The sequence below is a fragment of the Alligator mississippiensis genome, chromosome 6 (assembly GCF_030867095.1).
Source record: "Alligator mississippiensis isolate rAllMis1 chromosome 6, rAllMis1, whole genome shotgun sequence".
Lineage (NCBI taxonomy): Eukaryota > Metazoa > Chordata > Crocodylia > Alligatoridae > Alligator > Alligator mississippiensis.
In genome coordinates, this window is record NC_081829.1 from 7,320,562 (window position 1) to 7,341,290 (window position 20,729).

Below are 20,729 nucleotides of genomic sequence, written 5' to 3' on the forward strand. Positions count from 1 at the left end.
CAGTTAGTCTAATGAAAGATATCACAGCTACCCAAAAAAGCTTGGAAAACCCTTTCAACCCTGGTGCCTGAGTTTCCCTTTATGTAATGAAGAAGGAAAACAACTATTATCACTGCACTTAACTATAGGCAGAATGCTACTAGGCTGGCCGAATGCATTTTATCCTAGCCTTTCTCTCCATGACCCTTCCTGTACTGCCTGCTGTCTTGCATCTTATGGAAAGCCATTTAAGCTGAAGTCAGTGTAAAATGCTACCAGATCACAATGTGCATTGCAAATGATTGCACACTATCTAACAGAGAGCATGACTTTCTCCTATGCATGCCTATCTAAAGATGCCAACTTGAGAGCTAGGATAAGCATCCACTCCATTCAGCCCAGGCTGCTTCAGGCCTTGGAAATAGTTGGCAGAGGTGTGTGGATGCCTATTTTGAGGATCTCTATGAGGACTGCACATTTCTGGCTGTGATGGGTAGGCAGAGGTTTCTTTTTTGTGGCCCTGGCTACCACCCATTCCACTCCTACCCTCCATCACCACACAGCTTAGCAACAGGTCCATTCTTCCATAGATTCATAGATTCATAGATGTTAGGGTCGGAAGGGACCTCAATAGATCATCAAGTCCGACCCCCTGCATAAGCAGGAAAGAGTGCTGGGTCTAAATGACCCCAGCTAGATACTCATCTAACCTCCTCTTGAAGACCCCCAGGGTAGGGGAGAGCACCACCTCCCTTGGGAGCCCGTTCCAGACCTTGGCCACTCGAACTGTGAAGAAGTTCTTCCTAATGTCCAATCTAAATCTGCTCTCTGCTAGCTTGTGGCCATTGTTTCTTGTAACCCCTGGGGGCGCCTTGGTGAATAAATACTCACCAATTCCCTTCTGTGCCCCCGTGATGAACTTATAGGCAGCCACAAGGTCGCCTCTCAACCTTCTCTTGCGGAGGCTGAAAAGGTCCAGTTTCTCTAGTCTCTCCTCGTAGGGCTTGGTCTGCAGGCCCTTGACCATACGAGTTGCCCTTCGCTGTACCCTCTCCAGGTTATCCGCATCCTTCTTGAAGTGTGGCGCCCAGAATTGCACGCAGTACTCCAACTGCGGTCTGACCAGCGCCCGATAGAGGGGAAGTATCACCTCCTTGGACCTATTTGTCATGCATCTGCTGATGCACGATAACGTGCCATTGGCTTTTCTGATGGCTTCGTCACACTGCCGGCTCATGTTCAACTTGGAGTCCACTAGGACTCCAAGATCCCTTTCCACCTCTGTGCCACCCAGCAGGTCATTCCCTAGGCTGTAGGTGTGCTGGACATTTTTCCTCCCTAGGTGCAGCACTTTGCATTTCTCCTTGTTGAACTGCATCCTGTTGTTTTCTGCCCACTTGTCCAGCCTATCCAGGTCTGCCTGCAGCTGTTCCCTGCCCTCCGGCGTGTCCACTTCTCCCCATAGCTTTGTGTCATCTGCAAACTTGGACAGAGTACATTTCACTCCCACGTCCAAGTCGCTGATGAAGACATTAAAGAGTATCGGTCCAAGGACCGAACCCTGCGGGACCCCACTGCCCACACCCTTCCAGGTCGAGACCGACCCATCTACCATGACTCTTTGGGTGCGACCGTCTAGCCAATTCGCCACCCACCGGACTGTGCAGTCATCCACATCACAGCCTCTTAACTTGTTCACCAGTATGGGGTGGGATACCGTATCGAAGGCCTTCCTGAAGTCCAGGTATACGACATCCACCCCTCCTCCTGTGTCCAGGCGTTTCGTAACCTGGTCATAGAAAGAGACTAGGTTGGTCAGGCACGATCTGCCCGCCACAAACCCATGCTGGTTTCCCCTCAGCATAATTTGTCCTGCCGGGCTCTCACAAATGTGAGCCTTGATAATTTTTTCAAATACTTTACCAAGGATGGAGGTGAGACTGACTGGCCTATAGTTGCCCGGGTCCTCCTTCCTCCCCTTTTTGAAAATGGGGACCACGTTAGCCCTTTTCCAGTCCTCCGGGACTTGGCCTGTGCGCCACGAGCATTCAAATATTCCCGCCAGTGGCTCTGCAATGACGTCGGCCAGTGCCTTCAGCACCCTCGGATGGAGCCCATCCGGGCCTGCCGACTTAAAGGCATCCAGTTCTTCCAAGTGAGCATCCAGTTCTTCCAAGTGAGCATCCAGTTCTTCCAGACAGAGAGCAGCGCATTTGATCCCTCCTCATTTGGTACACAGCCTTCCTCACCTCATCATTAACTTGGAGGGGCAGAAGTCGTCATCCTCATGTCCTTGGAAGAGGATGCTACTCACTGCTGCTCACAACTGAGATCAGTGTCCTGATTCCCCCCCATACACACACACTTTCTGCTTCATCATGAGCAAGGGTCTGTAATTCCCTGGAAAAGATTCCATAAGGAGCAAATTTACCACCTCTTGGAGCTCAGAGTCCAAGAATCAATCTTAATATAACTGTGCTTTCAGAAGTGCTGGCAAGCTGCTGCGTTAGCTACTTAAGGTGATCGCCACAAAAAACACAACGACATTCCAACAAAGTATCCTCCCCGTGTCTGGAACCTGCTTCTGCTCGTGAAAGTAATGCTTACCCATCATAAAACAACCTCCTTGGAGCGACGGGTGAGAGGAAGGACGGCTCACACAAGAGAAGAGTCGCAGGGTCGATACCCCTTTTATAAAGTAATGATGCTCTGCTGGTGTGAGCAGAGTCCTAGCATATCAAACAGATCCATTGCTATGCTTTTCTGCTATGCAAGGTGCAGTGAAGCATCTCTCCTAATAATCTGGGTACTCGGGAGCCACCTCTGGGTCTTGAGAATATCTGAAATGTATGCTAATTTAATAAGCTCCGTAATTTGGCTAACCCCACAGACCAGTGCTTCCCAAACTTTTCCTCAACATGACCCCATTTCCTAAGCACAGCCCTTCACTCCCACCTTGCAGCCCTCCACCCCCCCCCCCCAGGTGCCCCTCACTGCCCATCCATAGCCCCCCTGGCTCTGCCAGTGCTCCTCACTCCCAACACGCAGCCCCCTACACCCCTGGTGCCCCAGGGCCAGAGCCTGCATCCCTTTGTCCCCCACAGCAGTGCCTGGGCCCTGGCTGCCACCCGGGGGAGGTGACAGCTGCTGTGGTTGGAGCAGAGCACAGAGCTCGGCTCCCTTCCCTGTCCTCTCCCCTGGGGGTGGCAAGGTGCTACCCTCCCTCTGGGGGCTCTGTGGCCCAGCTGGAGGGACCTGGTGTGGAAGGGAGCACCGCACCACCAGGACTGACAAACTAGATGTGCCCCCTGCCTGCCCAGCAGTAGCAGGGGCACAACTCTGTGCTGTCCCTGCCATGCCTCACTTTGGCAGCACCACTTCCTCTCATGCCAAGTCCTGCCCGTTGGGCTATGGAGGCGGTTCCTGTTTTTTGCTGGTCCAGCCTGGCTGCAGCCTACACCCCACTATGGATGCAGAAATCTTGGGGGGTGGGGGGGCACATACCCCCTCTGCCATGTCACCTTGGTCCCCCTCTGCCACCTTGCCTCTGCTCCCCCGCCACGTCACCTGTGCCCCCCAGCAATCCCATCCGCTGACGCTGTAACCCCTCCGATACAGCATTCTCCTCCAGTGGTTTTCCGGTCTTGTTTTGATCAATTTAAGCTATGGGGCTTCTCATTCTAAGCTGTGATGCTATAATAAGCCAAAATAATGATATGTTTATTAAAAAGCTTTTCATTTTCTAGTCACTTAACAAAATACTGTCAGGAGAAGTCATTTTCACAGATGCTGGGTTATGTCTGTTGCTAGAGCAGCAACACTTTAGACTGCTAAAACAAGTTTTTTTTTTGTTTTTTTGTTTTTTCAAGAAAGGAGAGTGTTCTTGTGGTTTGAGAACAAAACTGGAAATCAAAAAGCAAAGGTTTGGTCCCCAGCAGTGGCATGGGCTTCTTGCATGATCCTAGACAAATCATTTAATCTTTGTCCCTTGTCAGTCTTTAAAATTGGGAATAACATCAATTTGCACTCTCACAAGGATGCTGAGAGAAATGACCCACTAATGCTTGAGGAAGGGCTCAAATAACCCCGAAGACCATGCAAAGTCCAGAGAAAATCCAAATTAGCATGCATTATCCATTTGTATTGCAGTAGCACCTAGAAACTTGTCACATTTGAGGACATCATCATCATGCTAGACGCTGTTGTACACAACAGAACTAAAAGATGCTCGTGCCTTAAACCCTGTATCATCTAAGCATAGAACAACGTACAACGGAGGAGCATGTGGTGAAACAACATTGATGCACTGTAACAGAGAGTGATTTATTCTCTAATTTCCACACTCCCCTCAGACCTTCTAGTTCCAGGCTTTCTGGGACCAGGGTATTTTCTTCATAGGAGATCCATCCGCTGTACATTGCAGAGAGCACCACTAGCACCATTGCACAAGACAAGCCTGTTTTCAGAATAGTCGCTCCCAAAATTAGCGTGCTGACCCATCATTTTAATCCACTTTTGATTCTGAATGTTGTAGTCTGAGAACAAAACAGGAAGACCCATGCCGCAGCAGGAGCTGGAAGCTCTAACTGGGATGCACTGATGCTCCTGCTTATATTTGGAAGCTTCTTGCATACCTGACTGATGGGTCTTACTCTTTTACCCAGGGCTAAGCAGACAGCTAAATCTGGTGTGAGAAAGGACATTTTTGCCTTCCCCTGTAGCATGAAGCATGTTTCTCTCCTTGAATCATTCAAGCATGCACTGCCTAATAACATCTAGGCTAATGTCTTGTCTCCTGGCTTTTTTTTAAACCTGTAGCATGTTGTAGAGTGGATTGTCTGGGCTTTGTTTTCGCAGGATGAGTTGTGGCTCTAATGCATGCGCATGGCTGGAATGGATGGGTTTTTTAGACACTGGACAAATGGCTGCTAGCAAATGCAAGAGATACTTCCACAGACCTCTTCCATTCCTGCGTCCCTCAATGCACTGAATTAGAGGGACTGTATGCATCTCAAGCGGAATTGCTGCCATTCGTGCTACAAGAGAATACTATAAAGGGAAACTAAAAATGGATTTCCCCACATTCCCACCCTCCATTTCTCTGTGCAGTGGACTTAGTTCAGGGCAAAAAGAAAAGGATGGCATGTTATGGATGCCCCCAGTTAAAACATTGGTGCGAAGCTGCTGCAAGACCGACAGATCCTCCAGGCGCCCTCCCCAATAAGCACGTGCAGCTGCCACGATGCATTTGTATTTATCTCCTGCTGTGGGGAGAGTTAAGGCAAGCAGATCTACAGCAGCACAGAGCTAATGAAAGAGGGAATGTGGCAGAAGGAAGCTAAATAAATAAATAGATACATATACACAGATATATATACACATACACACACACACAGACACACACAGACATACATATCTATATCTATATATATATCTATATCTATACACACATAGACATACATATCTATATCTATAGATATATCTATACACACACACAGACATACATATCTATACACACACACACAGACATATATATCTATACACACACAGACATATATATCTATATCTATATATATCTATACACACACAGACATATATATCTATATCTATACACACACACAGACATATATATCTATATCTATATCTATACACACACACCTATATCTATACACACACACACACACGCACACACACACACATCTATATCTATACATATATGCACAAAAATCAAAACAAGTGTAGGGGAAGAGGGCATGCATGTGCACATGCACACATCCTCAGCGCCTGACCTCCAGCAACTTGCTTCCAGTCCTGACTGTGCTGGGATGTAACCTTATTTTCCAGTCCATAATGCATTACTTGTGTCTATTCCAGGCTTCCTAATACAGCTGCAGGTGCTGTTACGTAGTTTATACTCAAAGTTGCTATAACCACAGAACAAAAACACTGAGGTTTACATAAAAGATGGCATCAGCAAAACAAAAAAGTCAAACCAGCCATGTGAGCTGTTGTTCCTTCTCTCCTGTCGCTTGCTAGAGTCCTACTTCCAGTGAAACATAGAATAAGAGGTAACGGTGTGCTTGCTGCTAGCTAACAATGTTGACTATGTAGCATCATCACCTTTCTACCACCAAGACAGATCCAGACTTACACTGAGGGCACGAACAGATGGAACAGTTATAGTGGCGGACAAGGTGCAACAAGGTAATTTAAGTCTGCATGCATCTTTAGTGGTATGCATGGAGCAAACCCACCATAACTTTAACCCTGAATCATTCAGGGTTAAAACTGCATTTATCTGGCTCCCTTATACCACTATGGGACAATCAATAACAGCTGAAAGGAGTACTCCAAGGCAGCAACTCCCCCTTCTCTGCTTTTAAGGCAGTTAAAAATTGTGTCTGCCCATGACCAGAGTTGCACTTACATAAAAACTGGTGAAAGACAATCAGAGTATTTCTAAGGCCGTCACCTCACTCCCACCAAGTCATCTGCAAGGTCTGAAGCTGGGATCTTCAGCGCCAAAGAACAGACCTTTGCCAATTAAGCAAGAAGGCGAATTTCTGTATTTGGCCATAGTAGGCAGCTGTCTGCTTTCTTTTACATTAATCAGCCACTGAACAAGGCAACAGCACATTCTGAATGCCAGATGCAGAGCTATTATTTTAACTTTTTGTTATTAAATGGAAAGGTCTAAGAACTGGACTCAGCAGCACGTAGAAATGCTGTAGATCACGAATTCTTTAGGGTAGGGTCAATCATCTTGTTTTGAATCATTTTACTGCTAAGAGCTCATATATCACATAAAATGATTAATCATGAGCTTTATTACAATACTTCCTGAACACCCCATTCATGCGCTAGGGCTGCCCTGTGCTAAGCACTGTAGGAGCACAGAAACAAGAGGTAGTTGAAATATGTGTCCTTGAAATGCAGAACATTCAGCTCTCAGCAGAGAGAAATGGCCTTTTTTTCTCTGATGTCTGTCATATTTATCCACAGCTACACTCAAGTGAATAGGTAAAGTGGTCCCCGACTTAAGAAAAAACACCCAACATTTGTCACAGCAACCATAAAGCAACATTTCAAATAGCTACAGCTTTTCTCTGTAACTGTCATACAAAATAATTGTAACAACCTCAAGAGCTGTTTGGCATGCATTTGCATATGTTGACTTGTTAATGGCAATCACAGTTTGTTGGGGGGTTTTTTAACGCGTTACTCATCTGGCAGCTTCTTCAGACTCGCTCACAATTCCAGCCGTAATCATTCCTTCAGAGATCAATCAATGCCGTAATAGTCACAGCAGCTACACAGTACTATAGGGCAGCAAGATTTGCTTTACTAGGTGGGATCATAGGTAGGGACCTACTCAATTCACAATTTCATGGAGTTCGTGAAATTGGGTAATGTCAGCAAAATCCGTGGGGAAAAACAAAGAACTTACTAAAAATATAATGCTGGCTTCCCAGTAGGAGCTGGCCGCTATGGGCAGGCCATGGAGCCCGCTGGGCTGGGATGGGAGAGGGCTGCTGGCAGGAAGGGGAGCAGCTAAGGTGGCTGCTGCTCTCACCTCTCACCACTGATTGGCTGAGAGAGCAACCTGTTGTGCAGTCCCACCCTTCTCCACCAATCAGCAGCAAAGAGTAGGGCTGCATGACAGACAGCCCTCTCAGCTAATCAACAATAAGCCCACGATATTGGTCATTTGCCTCCTCGATTTGGGTAGGTCTTTAATCATAAGTGCACTGAGTTACCCACAAATGGCAACTACTTAATAGACTACAAGCACACATTCCCAAGGCTCATGGACGATGTTCAAATTATCCCATGATGGGATCTTATCCTCAATCCCCACAATCATGCATGCTGCCATGGTCCACGTGCACGGCACGATGCAGAATTATGGTGACCAGGTACAGATCCCAATTGTGTGACTAAAGAAAAGATAATTGTGTCTGCTGCCCTTGACAATCTCTCTCACCCTCTCCCCTCTACTGGTTTTGACTATGCTGCGCTTGCTTTCTGTGATCAGAGACCTGGCAAAGGAGGTCTCGAATTCAAAACTTGTCTAACTTTATCCCAACTACATAGTTAGTCCGATAAAAGATATCACCCTAAGAAATCGCTGTGTCTCACATCCTTTCTAGACCATCACAGATGTAACATCACCCTTACACTATCATTCAAGAAAGTTATGCTATGTTGTTTTGATCATAAATGGACTCTGCACATGAGCTGACCCTAAATTTTCAGACTCGGCTTTCAGAGGAAAAAAAGAAAGAGCTTTATACCCAAAAATACGTTGCTAACTGAAGATAAAAACCTTGAAATGCTTTTGCCCTTAAAAAATCCTACAGGAGAGCCAAATAATCAAGAGGAAGGACCCGGAAGATGAAAACACTAAAAATGTTAAAAAAAACAAACAAGCCATGCACCAATAAAAGAGCATTTTGACTTTGTATCCTTGTGCAGGTAATAAAAATACCACAACTTCTAAGGATGAAACTGTTAGGGACTGGATTATAGACTGACCCTGTATACAAGTCAGAGTCACATTTTTATTGTTATTTTGGAGGGGAAAAAAATTGCAGGCTTGTAATCAGAAGAGTACAGTATATATTTCCACTCTGACTATAGATTTGAAAACATTGGGCGCCTATACACGTACAACGAGGCTGCTCCGATGTGCTGTAATTATACTCGATTAATCGAATTGGCTGGACAGCGGTATTACCATGCTCCTGCAGACTCCAGCATCACGTGTATCAGGGTCTCTGCACCGAAAATTGGCGGCAGGGGTGCTTTAACTCAAGCTCGTTCCATGAGCTTTAATTAAAGCACCCCGGCTGCCATTTTTCAGAGCAGGGATCCTGATACATGTGACACTCTGGGCCTTTTCATTAGAGCGGCTCTCAGACCAAAAGGACTGAGCACACCTGGGTAATCCTTCAGGGCATTAACACTGATTGAGGTCAAGAGGCAAGCTCTCCCCTCAAGCAGGGCACTGCAAAAACACCTTCATAATAGTAGGACAACTGATGTATCTAGCCTTCCTCTGAAGCAGGGCCACTGTCAAAAAAGACAAATTATAAAAGAGGGGCTTTGGTTTATTCTTACGTAGCGTGTCTTTTATTTGAAAGGTTATCTGACATTTTTTTTTCTTTCCAGCCATCTTATAGAAACCCATTGAAAAATTAAGGTTATGATGGAAGCCCTGACTCAGCATGAAATTAAAGAATCAAGATTGAAAATGTTCGCTTGGAGATGAAAAACGATGATGATAAACATCCCTCTTGAGTATCAGCCTAACCACATCAGCTCTCCTATATTCAGACCATGAGTTGCCCACAAGCAGCAGAAGATACGCGTATGATAAATACAATAAATGAAATACATCGCTACTGTATGACTCATTGAAGGAAGTGCTGGGAACATATATCATCAGGCAAACAATATTTGATCATTTTAAATTCAAGATTTGTGCTCTAGCAGGGGCCTGCTAATTGATTACACAAGTGGAGAGTCAATAAAAGAATCAATGCAAGATACTCTGCTGAAGTACACAAAGTATTGAGCAGAAAAGTAGTCAAGGAGCAGCAAACTGTTTGGGTAAAACAACCCAGACACTTGTATATTTACTGACTGCCTAATTCCCTGAAGTCCCGCAGATCCAAACAGGATTATCAAGCAGTGATAGCCCATACTCAGAAAGAAGCCACCCTTATCCCCTTGCTTACGGATGCTGTACCATCACTTAGTAGCTCTTTAAGTCTAGGTTTCACCTCCTGTATAACTTCCTCCAACTCTGAGACTGCGAGCCAAAATCTGCTGTTCTGCATCTTCTACCGGCATTTGACATTGCAAAGCGAGTGTCAAACTCAACCCAGCTGGAATGGCAGCATATTGCACCCACTTGTACAGGTATAAACTGAGCAAGATGGAAGGCAACTAGCCTGAGGCACAAAGCAGTGGAGAATCAAATCCAACGACAGGCTTCTTAAGACAGCTTGTCCCTACTTGGCCTCACTTACTTGTCACGCTGTTAAAGCTGGCCTAATAAGACTGACTGTGTTAGATATTTCTTACTAAAATATATGGAAGGAGGTAAGAACAAATGAATCAGCACACTGAATCAATTCCCAGATTCTAAGTTCCCTTTAACGTAGCAGACTAGCTGCCCTGCTGTGGGCTTCAAACAAAACTCAGCCTGTAGCCCCCGTGAGTCATATAGCCTGTCATGCCAAGGGAACCGGGGTTGTTAAAATAACCCTGTGGGAGCTCTTGATTTGGTCAGAGCAGATGATGGGGAAAAAAAGACATTTGAATCTATTTCAAAACAGAATATGGAACAAGTGTGAAAAAGAAGACTCCACAATACAGCCCATCAACCAACATCAGAGAACTTCAAGCTGGAAAATAACTTAAATTACTTTGCCCATTCCCCATGCCAGGACACAGTTATTCCCCACATTTAGTCTCCCAGTCAATTTGAAATAAGGCACATTATGGATTTTCTACTGTTTCCCTTAAGAGACTATTACAATGTTTTGCAATTAACTATGATGATAAAAGCATGACTCTCGATCAGAGCCGAATGCAGGGTGGAGTCCGGGGCAGATCAGCCTGTGCAGGGCCCCCTTAACACTGCGTGAGGCTGTGGTACTCCCACGGGGGGTCTCCATGCTTCTTCTGTGGTGCAAGGCTGACCCACCAGCTCCAGGAAGGTCCCGTGGAAGGGTCCATGGCCGCGCTTCCCAGCTCCGTGGGGCCCCCAATGCACGGACCCTGGGGTGGTCGCCCCGATTAACTGTACCCTAGGGATGGCCCTGGTCTCAATGGATACCCATTACATAAAGGGGACTCCTGGTCTGAAACCCATCTGTAGGTCCCCACCATTTGCAAGTCTGTTTTATAGGCTGTACTATGCAGACCAAGCCCTACGAGGAGAGACTTGAGAAACTGGACCTTTTCAGCCTCCGCAAGAGAAGGTTGAGAGGCGACCTTGTGGCTGCCTATAAGTTCATCACGGGGGCACAGAAGGGAATTGGTGAGGATTTATTCACCAAGGCGCCCCCGGGGGTTACAAGAAACAATGGCCACAAGCTAGCAGAGAGCAGATTTAGACTGGACATTAGGAAGAACTTCTTCACAGTTCGAGTGGCCAAGGTCTGGAACGGGCTCCCGAGGGAGGTGGTGCTCTCCCCTACCCTGGGGGTCTTCAAGAGGAGGTTAGATGAGCATCTAGCTGGGGTCATCTAGACCCAGCACTCTTTCCTGCTTATGCAGGGGGTCGGACTTGATGATCTGTTGAGGTCCCTTCCGACCCTAACATCTATGAATCTATGAATCTGTGCAGCAACCAGGACACGGCTTGAAAAGATATATATGATCTTGTGCAGGCACTCAGCACTGGGATGAGTTTTGCTCTATGAGCACAGAGCAGACTGAGTGGCATAATTAAAATTATGGAGATTTCTTCTAGGACGAGTCTACACAGACCCCCACGATGCAGTTGTTACTGCACAGTTATTTAGTACTTCCTTTTGAAAGTGCTTAATGTTGGTGCAGTAACAGCCCTTACTGCACCATCCCTGCGGCATATGGTTATTTTTAGCCGCCACATCATCATAGCAATGCACTGTAGTGAGGGAGCTCATTGCTACAGTGATGTAGTGGTGGCATCTTGCTTTGTGACCACCGATACAATGCTGCCGTATGGCATCGCTAAGGCAATGTAACATCTCGTGTAGATGCACTCCTAGAGATGAATGAGTGCTGGAGATGCACAGGAAGATGCAACTGGAGGAGTGAGTATAAAGTCTGGGGATTGGGAGGTTCCCAGTGCTGAGCATGAAAAAAATTCTATGCCCTTGAGTAGGTCACTTAACATCCCTGCCTCAGTTTCCCTATCAGGGGACAACAACAAGGGGTTGAGTGTTAAATAGTTAAATCCTGCTTTGAATAATTAAAGTGCTTTAGAAAATATTATTCACCTCCAGTTTTAGGAAGCAGTGTAAACTTCCCTGGATCTCAAGCACTTCATGTTTGGGTTTCACTTTTGATTCATGGATGCTAGGGTCAGAAGGGACCTCAACAGATCAAGTCCAACCCCTTGCCTAGGCAGGAAAGAGCTCTGGCGTCAGATGACCCCTGCCAGATGCCTATCCAGCCTTCTCTTAAAGACCCCCAAGGTAGGGGAGAGCACCACCTCCCTTGGAAGCCCATGCCACATTTTGTCCATCCTTACCGTGAAGTTTTTCCTGATATCTAACCTAAATCTGCTCTCTGTCAGTTCGATGAACCGATTTCCCAACGTGTGAAGTTTTCCCCAATCCTGAGGAACCCTTAAGTTCAGTCCTACCTTTTTAAGGTGCAATTGGGATCAAAAGACTAGCTTTGTCTTGTTCATTAATGTAGGCTGCTTAGTCCGGAAACGAGCACAAAGGAATAAGTTACCTCTGCAGAAGGGCAGTGGGAAATCCCAGGAGGCGCTGTTTTCCGAACTGGCGTGGCACGTGAGTAATGCATGCCCCTCCAAAAAGAAGCCCGGGTTGCAGCTATATCTCACTTTGTCTCCAATGCTGAACGTTGTCCCTTGTTGGATCCCATTCGGGAGTCTTCCTGGATTTCCGCACGTATGACTCGGTAAAACTGCCAGAAAGAAAGATGCCTTCAGTTAGCCAAGGAATGCAAATTTCTCTCCTGTTCCAGTTAAGACACTCTCCTATTTTTTCCCAGAGTATTATAACAAAGTTCACCTACTCAGGTACCAGCATCAATTGTGTAATTAAATGAATGAAAGTAGAATGAAATCAACGCCAACCCAGTGCCAAAGCAAATGTATCGTTGAAAGTGCAAAGAGCGGTGGTCATACATTCTACGATACTGGAGCACTTAAACACCAGCATCAGGAGAAACACATCCCTTCCTTACCCCTCCAAGGAATCATCCTATACCCTATGGGGGTTTTTTCCTCCTTTTTTCATTTGATGCATTTATGGTGCACAAAATTGCACATACTATGTAGTTTAAGGAGATACATGACATTTAACTCTGGAATTCACCGGGTCTTGGACAAAATCTTCTGCAGCACAAAGGGAAGTCTGTAAGCCTTTGGAATGGTATATAAAATGGACACACATATAAGTGGCAATTACTATTTAGATAGAAAAGTCCAAATATCAGCACTTTAGCATTCTTAGTTCACCTGGTACACAAGCATTTATCATCCAGCAACTTCATACACAAGTCATGGGGTACATACAGCTAGGCTCTTGACCATACAGTAACTAAGCATAGCTCCACTGAAGAGAACCGAGTTGCATTAAGTTGCATCATCAACAGATGCAGCCTAAAATACCTTATTTATATGATATGGGCAGCAGTATAAACTGTAACACAAATAAATCTTGCATAGTTTTGCTAATGCCTCTGTAAAGCAGCCTCAGCCTATTTGTCTGAAATGCTACAGGCTCCCATAAACCACTCCAAAAGGACCTACTCAAATTCAACTTTTTAGGGCCTGATATAAAACCCAATGAAGACAATGAAAGAACTAACAATGACTTAATCAACTTTGAATCAGGTTCTTACACAAGTTCTTTTAAGAGGAGTCCCCCTTCCTCCATGCAGAAATACTAAAGGAAGTCTAAGGAAGAAAAAAGCTTCTGATTCAGAGCTGATTGAGTGTTTACTGCATAGAAGGGAATTCTGTCAAGGGCACGTACAAAACGGATAAATTCCTGGGAGTAGAAAGAAGCTCAGGCTCTTGTTCTGCCAAAGAAACAGGCAAGATGAACAGCAAAATGATATGCCAGGTAGCCAAGGCACGTAGAAGAAGAGAGCAAAGCCAGAGCTGCTCCTAACCAAATGAAATGAAGTGAATGTTTGTAAGGATGCACGTGGTTAATGTAACTGGTACAATGGTGCTGTGCAATGGGCCGTGTTTCAGAAGTGTGACTCCAAATATTCTACTATATATACCATGAGAAAAACCCACAGCCAGGTAGTACAACCTGTCTCCATTCCCTTTAAACTTCAGTGCATCACAAAGAGTCAGGATGCTGCCAAAGACCTCTCCGCAGGAAGAGGATACATATTTCCATCAGCAAATGAGCAACAACGCTTGTGGCAAAAGAGAGTCAAGATTTGGCTGTAATTACTATAATATACTGGCTGCAGACTGACCCTATGGTGCCTTGGTGGTCAAGTGCCCAGATCAGGCATAACTGGGTCTGTACAGAAGTTGCTTTTTTTGTTCTTTAAAGCTCTTTTTTGCCATGGCTTAACAGAAGTGTATGGCTTTACAGCACTTTAAGAAGGGATACAGTGCTTTAAATTAACCCTTGTTACATTTCTGACCAGCAGAGATGCCCCAGGAGGCTGCTGTGTGCCCCCTGCCTCCTAGCCTGGAAAGTGCAGGGAGGCTCAGACCTCCCCTCCTCCTCCCCTAAACCAAACGCTGCACTTCTGTCATGTTTAAAAGTGCTGTAACATTATAGTGTTATAAAAGTGCTCTAAATTACAGCACTGCAATATGTGCATGGAGCACTTCTGTACACACCCAATGCACTGCCGTGGGTCCCATTCATTTAAATGGAAGATGCATCTGATTCAACCTGGACTACTTTGAAAAACTTCGATAGTGCCACTCTTTCCCCTCCCTCCCTTTCTACTTCTTGTCCATTCTGACGGAAAGCCCTTCAGGGCAAGCTCTCACTAATATGCATCTGGGCAGTACCTAGTACAGGGGCAACAATCTTTGTTTCAGCCTCTAGGGGCTACTGTAACATAAATATTATTTCTGCCATCACCGATTTCATGTCTTTGTGCCTTAGTTTTCCCTGGGTGGCTCTTCAAATAATGCCACTGTTGTTAACCTTATACAAACTGGAAATAGAGGTGCTTTCATACGTCGGTACAGCTCTTAAAATTGCCGTAAGCACTATAAATTAACACCACTTGCACAAAATTGATAGTCACTGACAACTTCAACTGACATGCAAAACAACTGTGGGGATACCAATTTTAATGGTATAAAACTAAACTCATAGGTGGGGAGACTGTTATTTATCCCAAATGGGCTGAGAATCGGCATGGAACTAATGTTTCATTTTCTGCAATGATACTCAAAGACCCAATTTAATTAAATTACTAATGTCAATTTTTTTTAATGAACCCACTCCTTGCTTTTGTGCTTTCTTCCTTTAAAATTAATGGCTGGAACTTCACCATAAATAAAAATCTATCATTTTTAAAAGTCAGTCTCTAACACTAGCTGCTCTCTACTTAATGAACTGTTAAGAATCAGACAACCCCGACCTGCATCGTATCTGAAGATCATATTTGAAAAATGGGACCTCATTTAAAAATTCTACTTCTTTTGGCTACATTAGTTAATGTTGTGTTACTGGACAGACAATGCGCACGGGCCTTTTGTGGGTTGGGGGACAAGATAATGTTAACTCCTTGCTCACTCTGGAAGCAGCTGGGAACACTGTTGCATGTCTGAGCAAGGTCATATCACATTGCTGGGGTTTGTGCAGGCGGCAGCTGTCAAAAAGGCTGCTGCATTTCTGTACATCCAAGCTGATGAGGCCATGGGCAACAGATGGGGAATGTGAGTGGGTCCTTTTTCTTCCAGGCTGGTCACAAAAGAAAGTTAATATGCTCCCAGATGTGGGCTAGTGTAGACTGCCTGACTTGAAACAAGTGAGGAAGGAGCAGAGGCCAGAACCTACCTGCTTGAAGGGGTGTGTACTGCAAGGTGACAACCCAAGCCTTGAGGATGCCTAACGTGAATATGTCTTTTAGGCCTCCCAACCCGGTCGTTCTTACAATGATCTCAGAAAACTCCTTGTTTCAGAGTTCATGCATGACTTCCTGGGCCCAGCGCAACAAAAAAAATACTTCTACAGAACTGAATTTGCTATTCTATTCCAATGTCCCTTAGAGGAGATAATATTCTTGCTCATACTTGGCTGCATCTAACAGCCAGCCTCTTTGACTGCTTGTGAGATTAATAGAACTGTATTATTTACATCAGATGTCGGATGGAATAATATCATTAAAGCTTTGTCTTACCCATTTACCAATTCTGCTGTAGATTAGCGGCACGGATTTTTTTTTTCTCTCCCCTTAAGAGTTTTGTTCCTAGCAATCAGCATAATATTGTCAAGCGACTGTATGGAAATGCAGGCAGCCACACACCAGATTGATACAGCTGAAGAGAAGCTATTTTTATTTGTCCTTAACAAAAAGTCTGCTGCTTTGGGCAACGCATTGATACCTGTTTTCTTTCCATATTTTGATTTTAACTACTGCCACATGTTACTCTATTTCAGCACAAAGGATTATTATCGTTTCTGGCGAGACCTCAACCCAGTGCTATTACATGTGTAGCACCCAACACAAGACCTGTAGAGCTCACCTAGCAGTAGGGACATCCTTCCCTTCACCTCCTTACCTAACTCCTGATTTTGTGCTTGGCTCTTACCTCTGGAGCATCCTCCAACTAAATATCCTGCATTCCCCATTTCAAACTCTCCTCTCCTGCTCCAAGCCCTCTTCCTGGGCAGAGCCAGCATCTGCAGACTTTATCGTATCTCAGACCCGTACTCTAGGATGTCCTTTAGAGGTTCAGGCTGTGCATGGCTTGAAAAGGGGCCATTGCAGGCGTGAAGAGAGCAAAAGCAGACTCCTGTCTTTTCCTGTCCAGTCCCACCACCAGCTACGCCCTTGCCAAAAACGCGACCAAAGTTCTCCTCTCCTACCCCATTTCCCAGTGACCCACCCATCCCATTTCAGGTGCCTCTAGACCTCTCGCCATCTCCACTCCTTCGTTGGGTTGCACACCTCCTGTGTGTTTATTCTTCATTTTCCACAAGCACGGCTCTGAGCTCTCATCCCATCTCACCCCTGCCCAGGGTCAGGGTGGACACTTTTGAAAACAGCAATTTTCGGTAGGAGTCATAGCAACCACAACTCACCGCCTCTCTTCCTCAATCCAGTTCATTCAAAATTAATTAGTAGTTTTGAAGTCATTAGATGTGACTCAACGCATCCTTGGACAGCATCCCATCATCAAGGCGCATTCAGGCTAATTGCATCAGCCTTCCCTAAAACCTCACGGCTCCCCGTTGTTGGCTCGGAAAAAAAGATGTTTCCCATCCTCTTCATCTCAGTGACACTTGAGTGACTGTACCGTTTCAGGTAGTCTCACACAGCAACAACAACAAAACATATCCCTTGCTTATCTGCCATTCAGATTAAATGTCTCTGCCAGCTTCTGCTCAAATTAATTGGCAGATCTATTTTCTCTCTCTCTAGTGCTCAAAAATAAAATAATTCCAGCATTCAATAGACCCAAGTATCCCATCCTAGCCTATTACCCTATTTATATGGTTAAAAACCTCATTTTTATTGCCTGAATTATATCTATAGTAGTTTATAACTATTATAGATAATTCGGGGCTGGACCCGATGATCTCTGAGGTCCCTTCCAGCCCCTAACTTCTATGACTCTATGAATAACAGTGATATTTTAAATGCTATTGTTTTAACCTTGGAGTCTGATCAAGGAGTGTATTTTTTTATAATGCGGGGTGACACATGATCTCCTCTCCTCTGTCTCAATTAATTCTTACTCTTGGTTTAAAGAAATTAAATAAAGCCAAAAGAAACAGGCATGGGTTTGTTGGCTTCAGAAAATTGAATAAGACGTTGAGGCCTCATTGATAAGAGGAATAGCAGAAAAGCTTATTCCACTTAAGTAACACATAGGCCTTTTGAGGAAATAAGGGTGATTTTCACCCTAGGTGGGGAAAAAAAAATCACTGTCACTTCTATTTGCCCATAACTTTTGGGCTAAGTGCCACTGAGAATATTCTAAGACCCTTAAAAGTCTTTTATCTGTGTTTTAGTACAATCTGTTTTAGTTCAGGAGAAGAGTTTTAACCTTCAGAATAAGTGTCCGGCGTGTGCTCCAGAAAAAAAGGAAATAAATGGTATCTTTTTCATTTCATTTTATCCTTTTTTATGTCATGATTCATTTTCAGTGCAGCCAACAGAGATAAAGCTAAATGGAAACTATTTTCTCCTTCTAATATTTCTTTGTTCGCTAAAAAATAGTCAGATAGATACTTTTGGATAATAATGGACGGGGATGGCTCATCATCCATCTTATTTGCGGTAGTAGTTCTGGGGCTTTTTTGCAAATCTACTTCCAGTTTTCAATTTTCCTCGTGGAATGTGCTGGAGCAAATTTGCCATTATCTTCCAAGAGAACCAGAAGCAGCAAAAAGGCTTTACTTCTTTGGTTATAGCAGTTTAATCATTTCCTATGGAAATACAATTCAGCTGGGCACCAAGCTCCACTCCCACCCCATCATTTCCATGTTTTGTGTTTTTAACTGTTCCCAGGCCCTTTCTCTAGAACGGGACAGCTGCCATCCCCGAGAAGCAGGACCTGCCAGTGTATTGTCATGCTGGGGTGTCCAAGATACTACATCTTTTTCCTTTGCTTTGAAGAATGATTGCTGCATTCCCCACCCAGTGTTAACTCATTCTGTCTAGCCACTTAAACAACCATCATTATAGCAGCATCAAAGTATTGGTAGATTTATCCTCACAACCCCCCTCTGAGCTAGAGAAGGATTATTACTTTCATTTTATGGATGCAAAGTAATTGAGTCACCTGCATTCACATGGGCAGCCGCTGCCAAGCTTCACGCTGAACTCCCATCTCCCAAACCCCAGTCCAACTGCAAGACACCCCCATTTTCAGCTGATGTCTTTGCAACAGAGCAAATATATAGCAGTACGGAGCTCTCCATCAGTCATCCTGCATATTTGGGGGAAGAAGGGCCTCCTGCTCACTTTGCCTTTCTTCTTTGTATGTTTTCCAGGACTACAGACTTCACTCCAGCTCAGCAACACACTACGCTCCATCAGGAAGACTCGAGATCAACAGATCTGCTGAATCAGGACCTGTATTTCCCCATATCTATTCTTCAAAGCTCTTCCTTGTCATCTATTTAGACACTGAAAGGGCTGTGTCTTCAGATTTCTATTTATTTAATTTTACTAAGTCCAGTATGACATTTTGTCATGGAGGAAGCAACAAAGAATATCTTTCTGCAACAAAATTTACCCCTGAGTTTTTGGAGAGAATTAAGTACAAGTTAGAGCACATATACAGAGACTCTCAGATGTCGTACGAGTACAGTTCCTATACGTTTGGGACGTCTACTCCTCTGATTAACATTTTATCAGCTGCCTGAGTTCAGAAAAGAAAGATGAGGCCAATTCAGCAGTCGACCCATAGGCTTCAAATGGCAAAAGCACATACTTACCCTTAAGCTAATGCTTAATTCCCAGTGATTTTAATGAGCCTTCCTGAACTGGGATGCCAGGGCACCAACTGGCAAAGAACGAAGTTAACTTTAAAAATGGATTCTGAGCCTAATGCTTTCCAATGAAACTTAAATACAAGCTGAAATATGTGATTTGCTTCATCAGAAGGGCTTTAAGCTTGTGTTTAAATGCTTTGATGATCTAGGATCTGCATACAAGATAATTAAGAAGTGTCTTTGAATTGTTTAACTTAATTTGTTCCGCCCTGATGAGGATCAAAAGTTTCAAAGGCAACGAACTTGTATACAAAAAAGGGCCAGGGACAAAAGGCAGCTCTAGGGAAGGGAGGGGCTAACGCTGCCAGAAAAAAAGATTGCAGGAATCAAAATCGTATTGTTGTAAAGGCCAGGCCTCGAGATTGCAGCTGCCCACCCTGAGTTTGGTATCACCCAGCATGAAAAAAGGGTGGGAGACTGGAAAGTCCATATTTGAAATGATTTTTTCTAGACACTGGGTGCCAGTGTTGATCCACTTTCTATTATGTTGGAAAGAGGAGTCTCCCCTTGACAAGGAACACTTCTTTTTTGTTAAAATCTACAAAAATAGTCCCTCACTTGTAGGGCTACCAACTTGTACCTTGCTCAAGAACTAAGAGAACAATATGCCCTACCAAGTCCATTGGTATGAACACTTATCAAACTGAACAAAAGGGTAATGGGTGCCATGGATCTGAATTTCTAAACCCCTTTCTCCTACCTCCGTGCCACTAAGGAGGCTGAATAGTGCATGCATGAGAAAGCAAATACTATCTAAAGCTGGGCATGGAGGAGTGGGTGGCCGTGAACCTTCCTCTAAGGCAGAATAGCCAATGCCTGTCAATCTTGAGCTGCAGTTTTGACTGCTGTTTCCAGCCAGAGACTCCTAGGGAGATGCCTCAATTCTGCCCTTCCCAGAGGGGACAGCTCCTCACACCTAGCTCTGCTGCCACCCTTCAGACTTACAAAGCACATGTGCTATTTTAACCACTAGTTTTCACTTAGCTTTCCCATTGCACTTCAGTCCTGAGTTGCCATAGCCCTTTCTGATCCAGGCTTGGGCTGCCTACCTCTCTTGCAGAAGTCCCACGCTCAGTCCTTACCTGCAGTCCCTGTGCGATAATGGACTTGTCAACCTGAGACTCACAAGTTAAGCTTTCCCATAGTCTGTGCCACCTTTGGGATGTGGATCAATCAGTCAGTCAAAAGTAGGGCAGTCCAACAGATCTAATTAATTTAGACCCCATTCCAGTAACTAGTCCAAGAAACTATTTTGTTTCCAAAAAAAAAGAAGTGGTCCGTGACAATATGACTTCTCAATAGTATTTTTTTGTTTGTCTGGTTTAAGCTCAGTTTGAT

General features: G+C 44.7%; 1 protein-coding gene across 4 annotated transcripts in view; it reads right to left on the reverse strand.

Annotated features, from left to right (window-relative positions):
• The window catches only part of CSMD2 (CUB and Sushi multiple domains 2), a 651,518-nt gene that overhangs the window by 443,955 nt on the left and 186,834 nt on the right, over positions 1 to 20,729 (reverse strand). For all 4 annotated transcript variants that reach the window (XM_014605014.3, XM_019487966.2, XM_059729594.1 and 1 more), the window contains exon 4: positions 12,439 to 12,633. In XM_014605014.3, the coding sequence (XP_014460500.3) occupies positions 12,439 to 12,633 (195 nt within the window). The remainder of the gene's footprint in view (positions 1 to 12,438; positions 12,634 to 20,729) is intronic.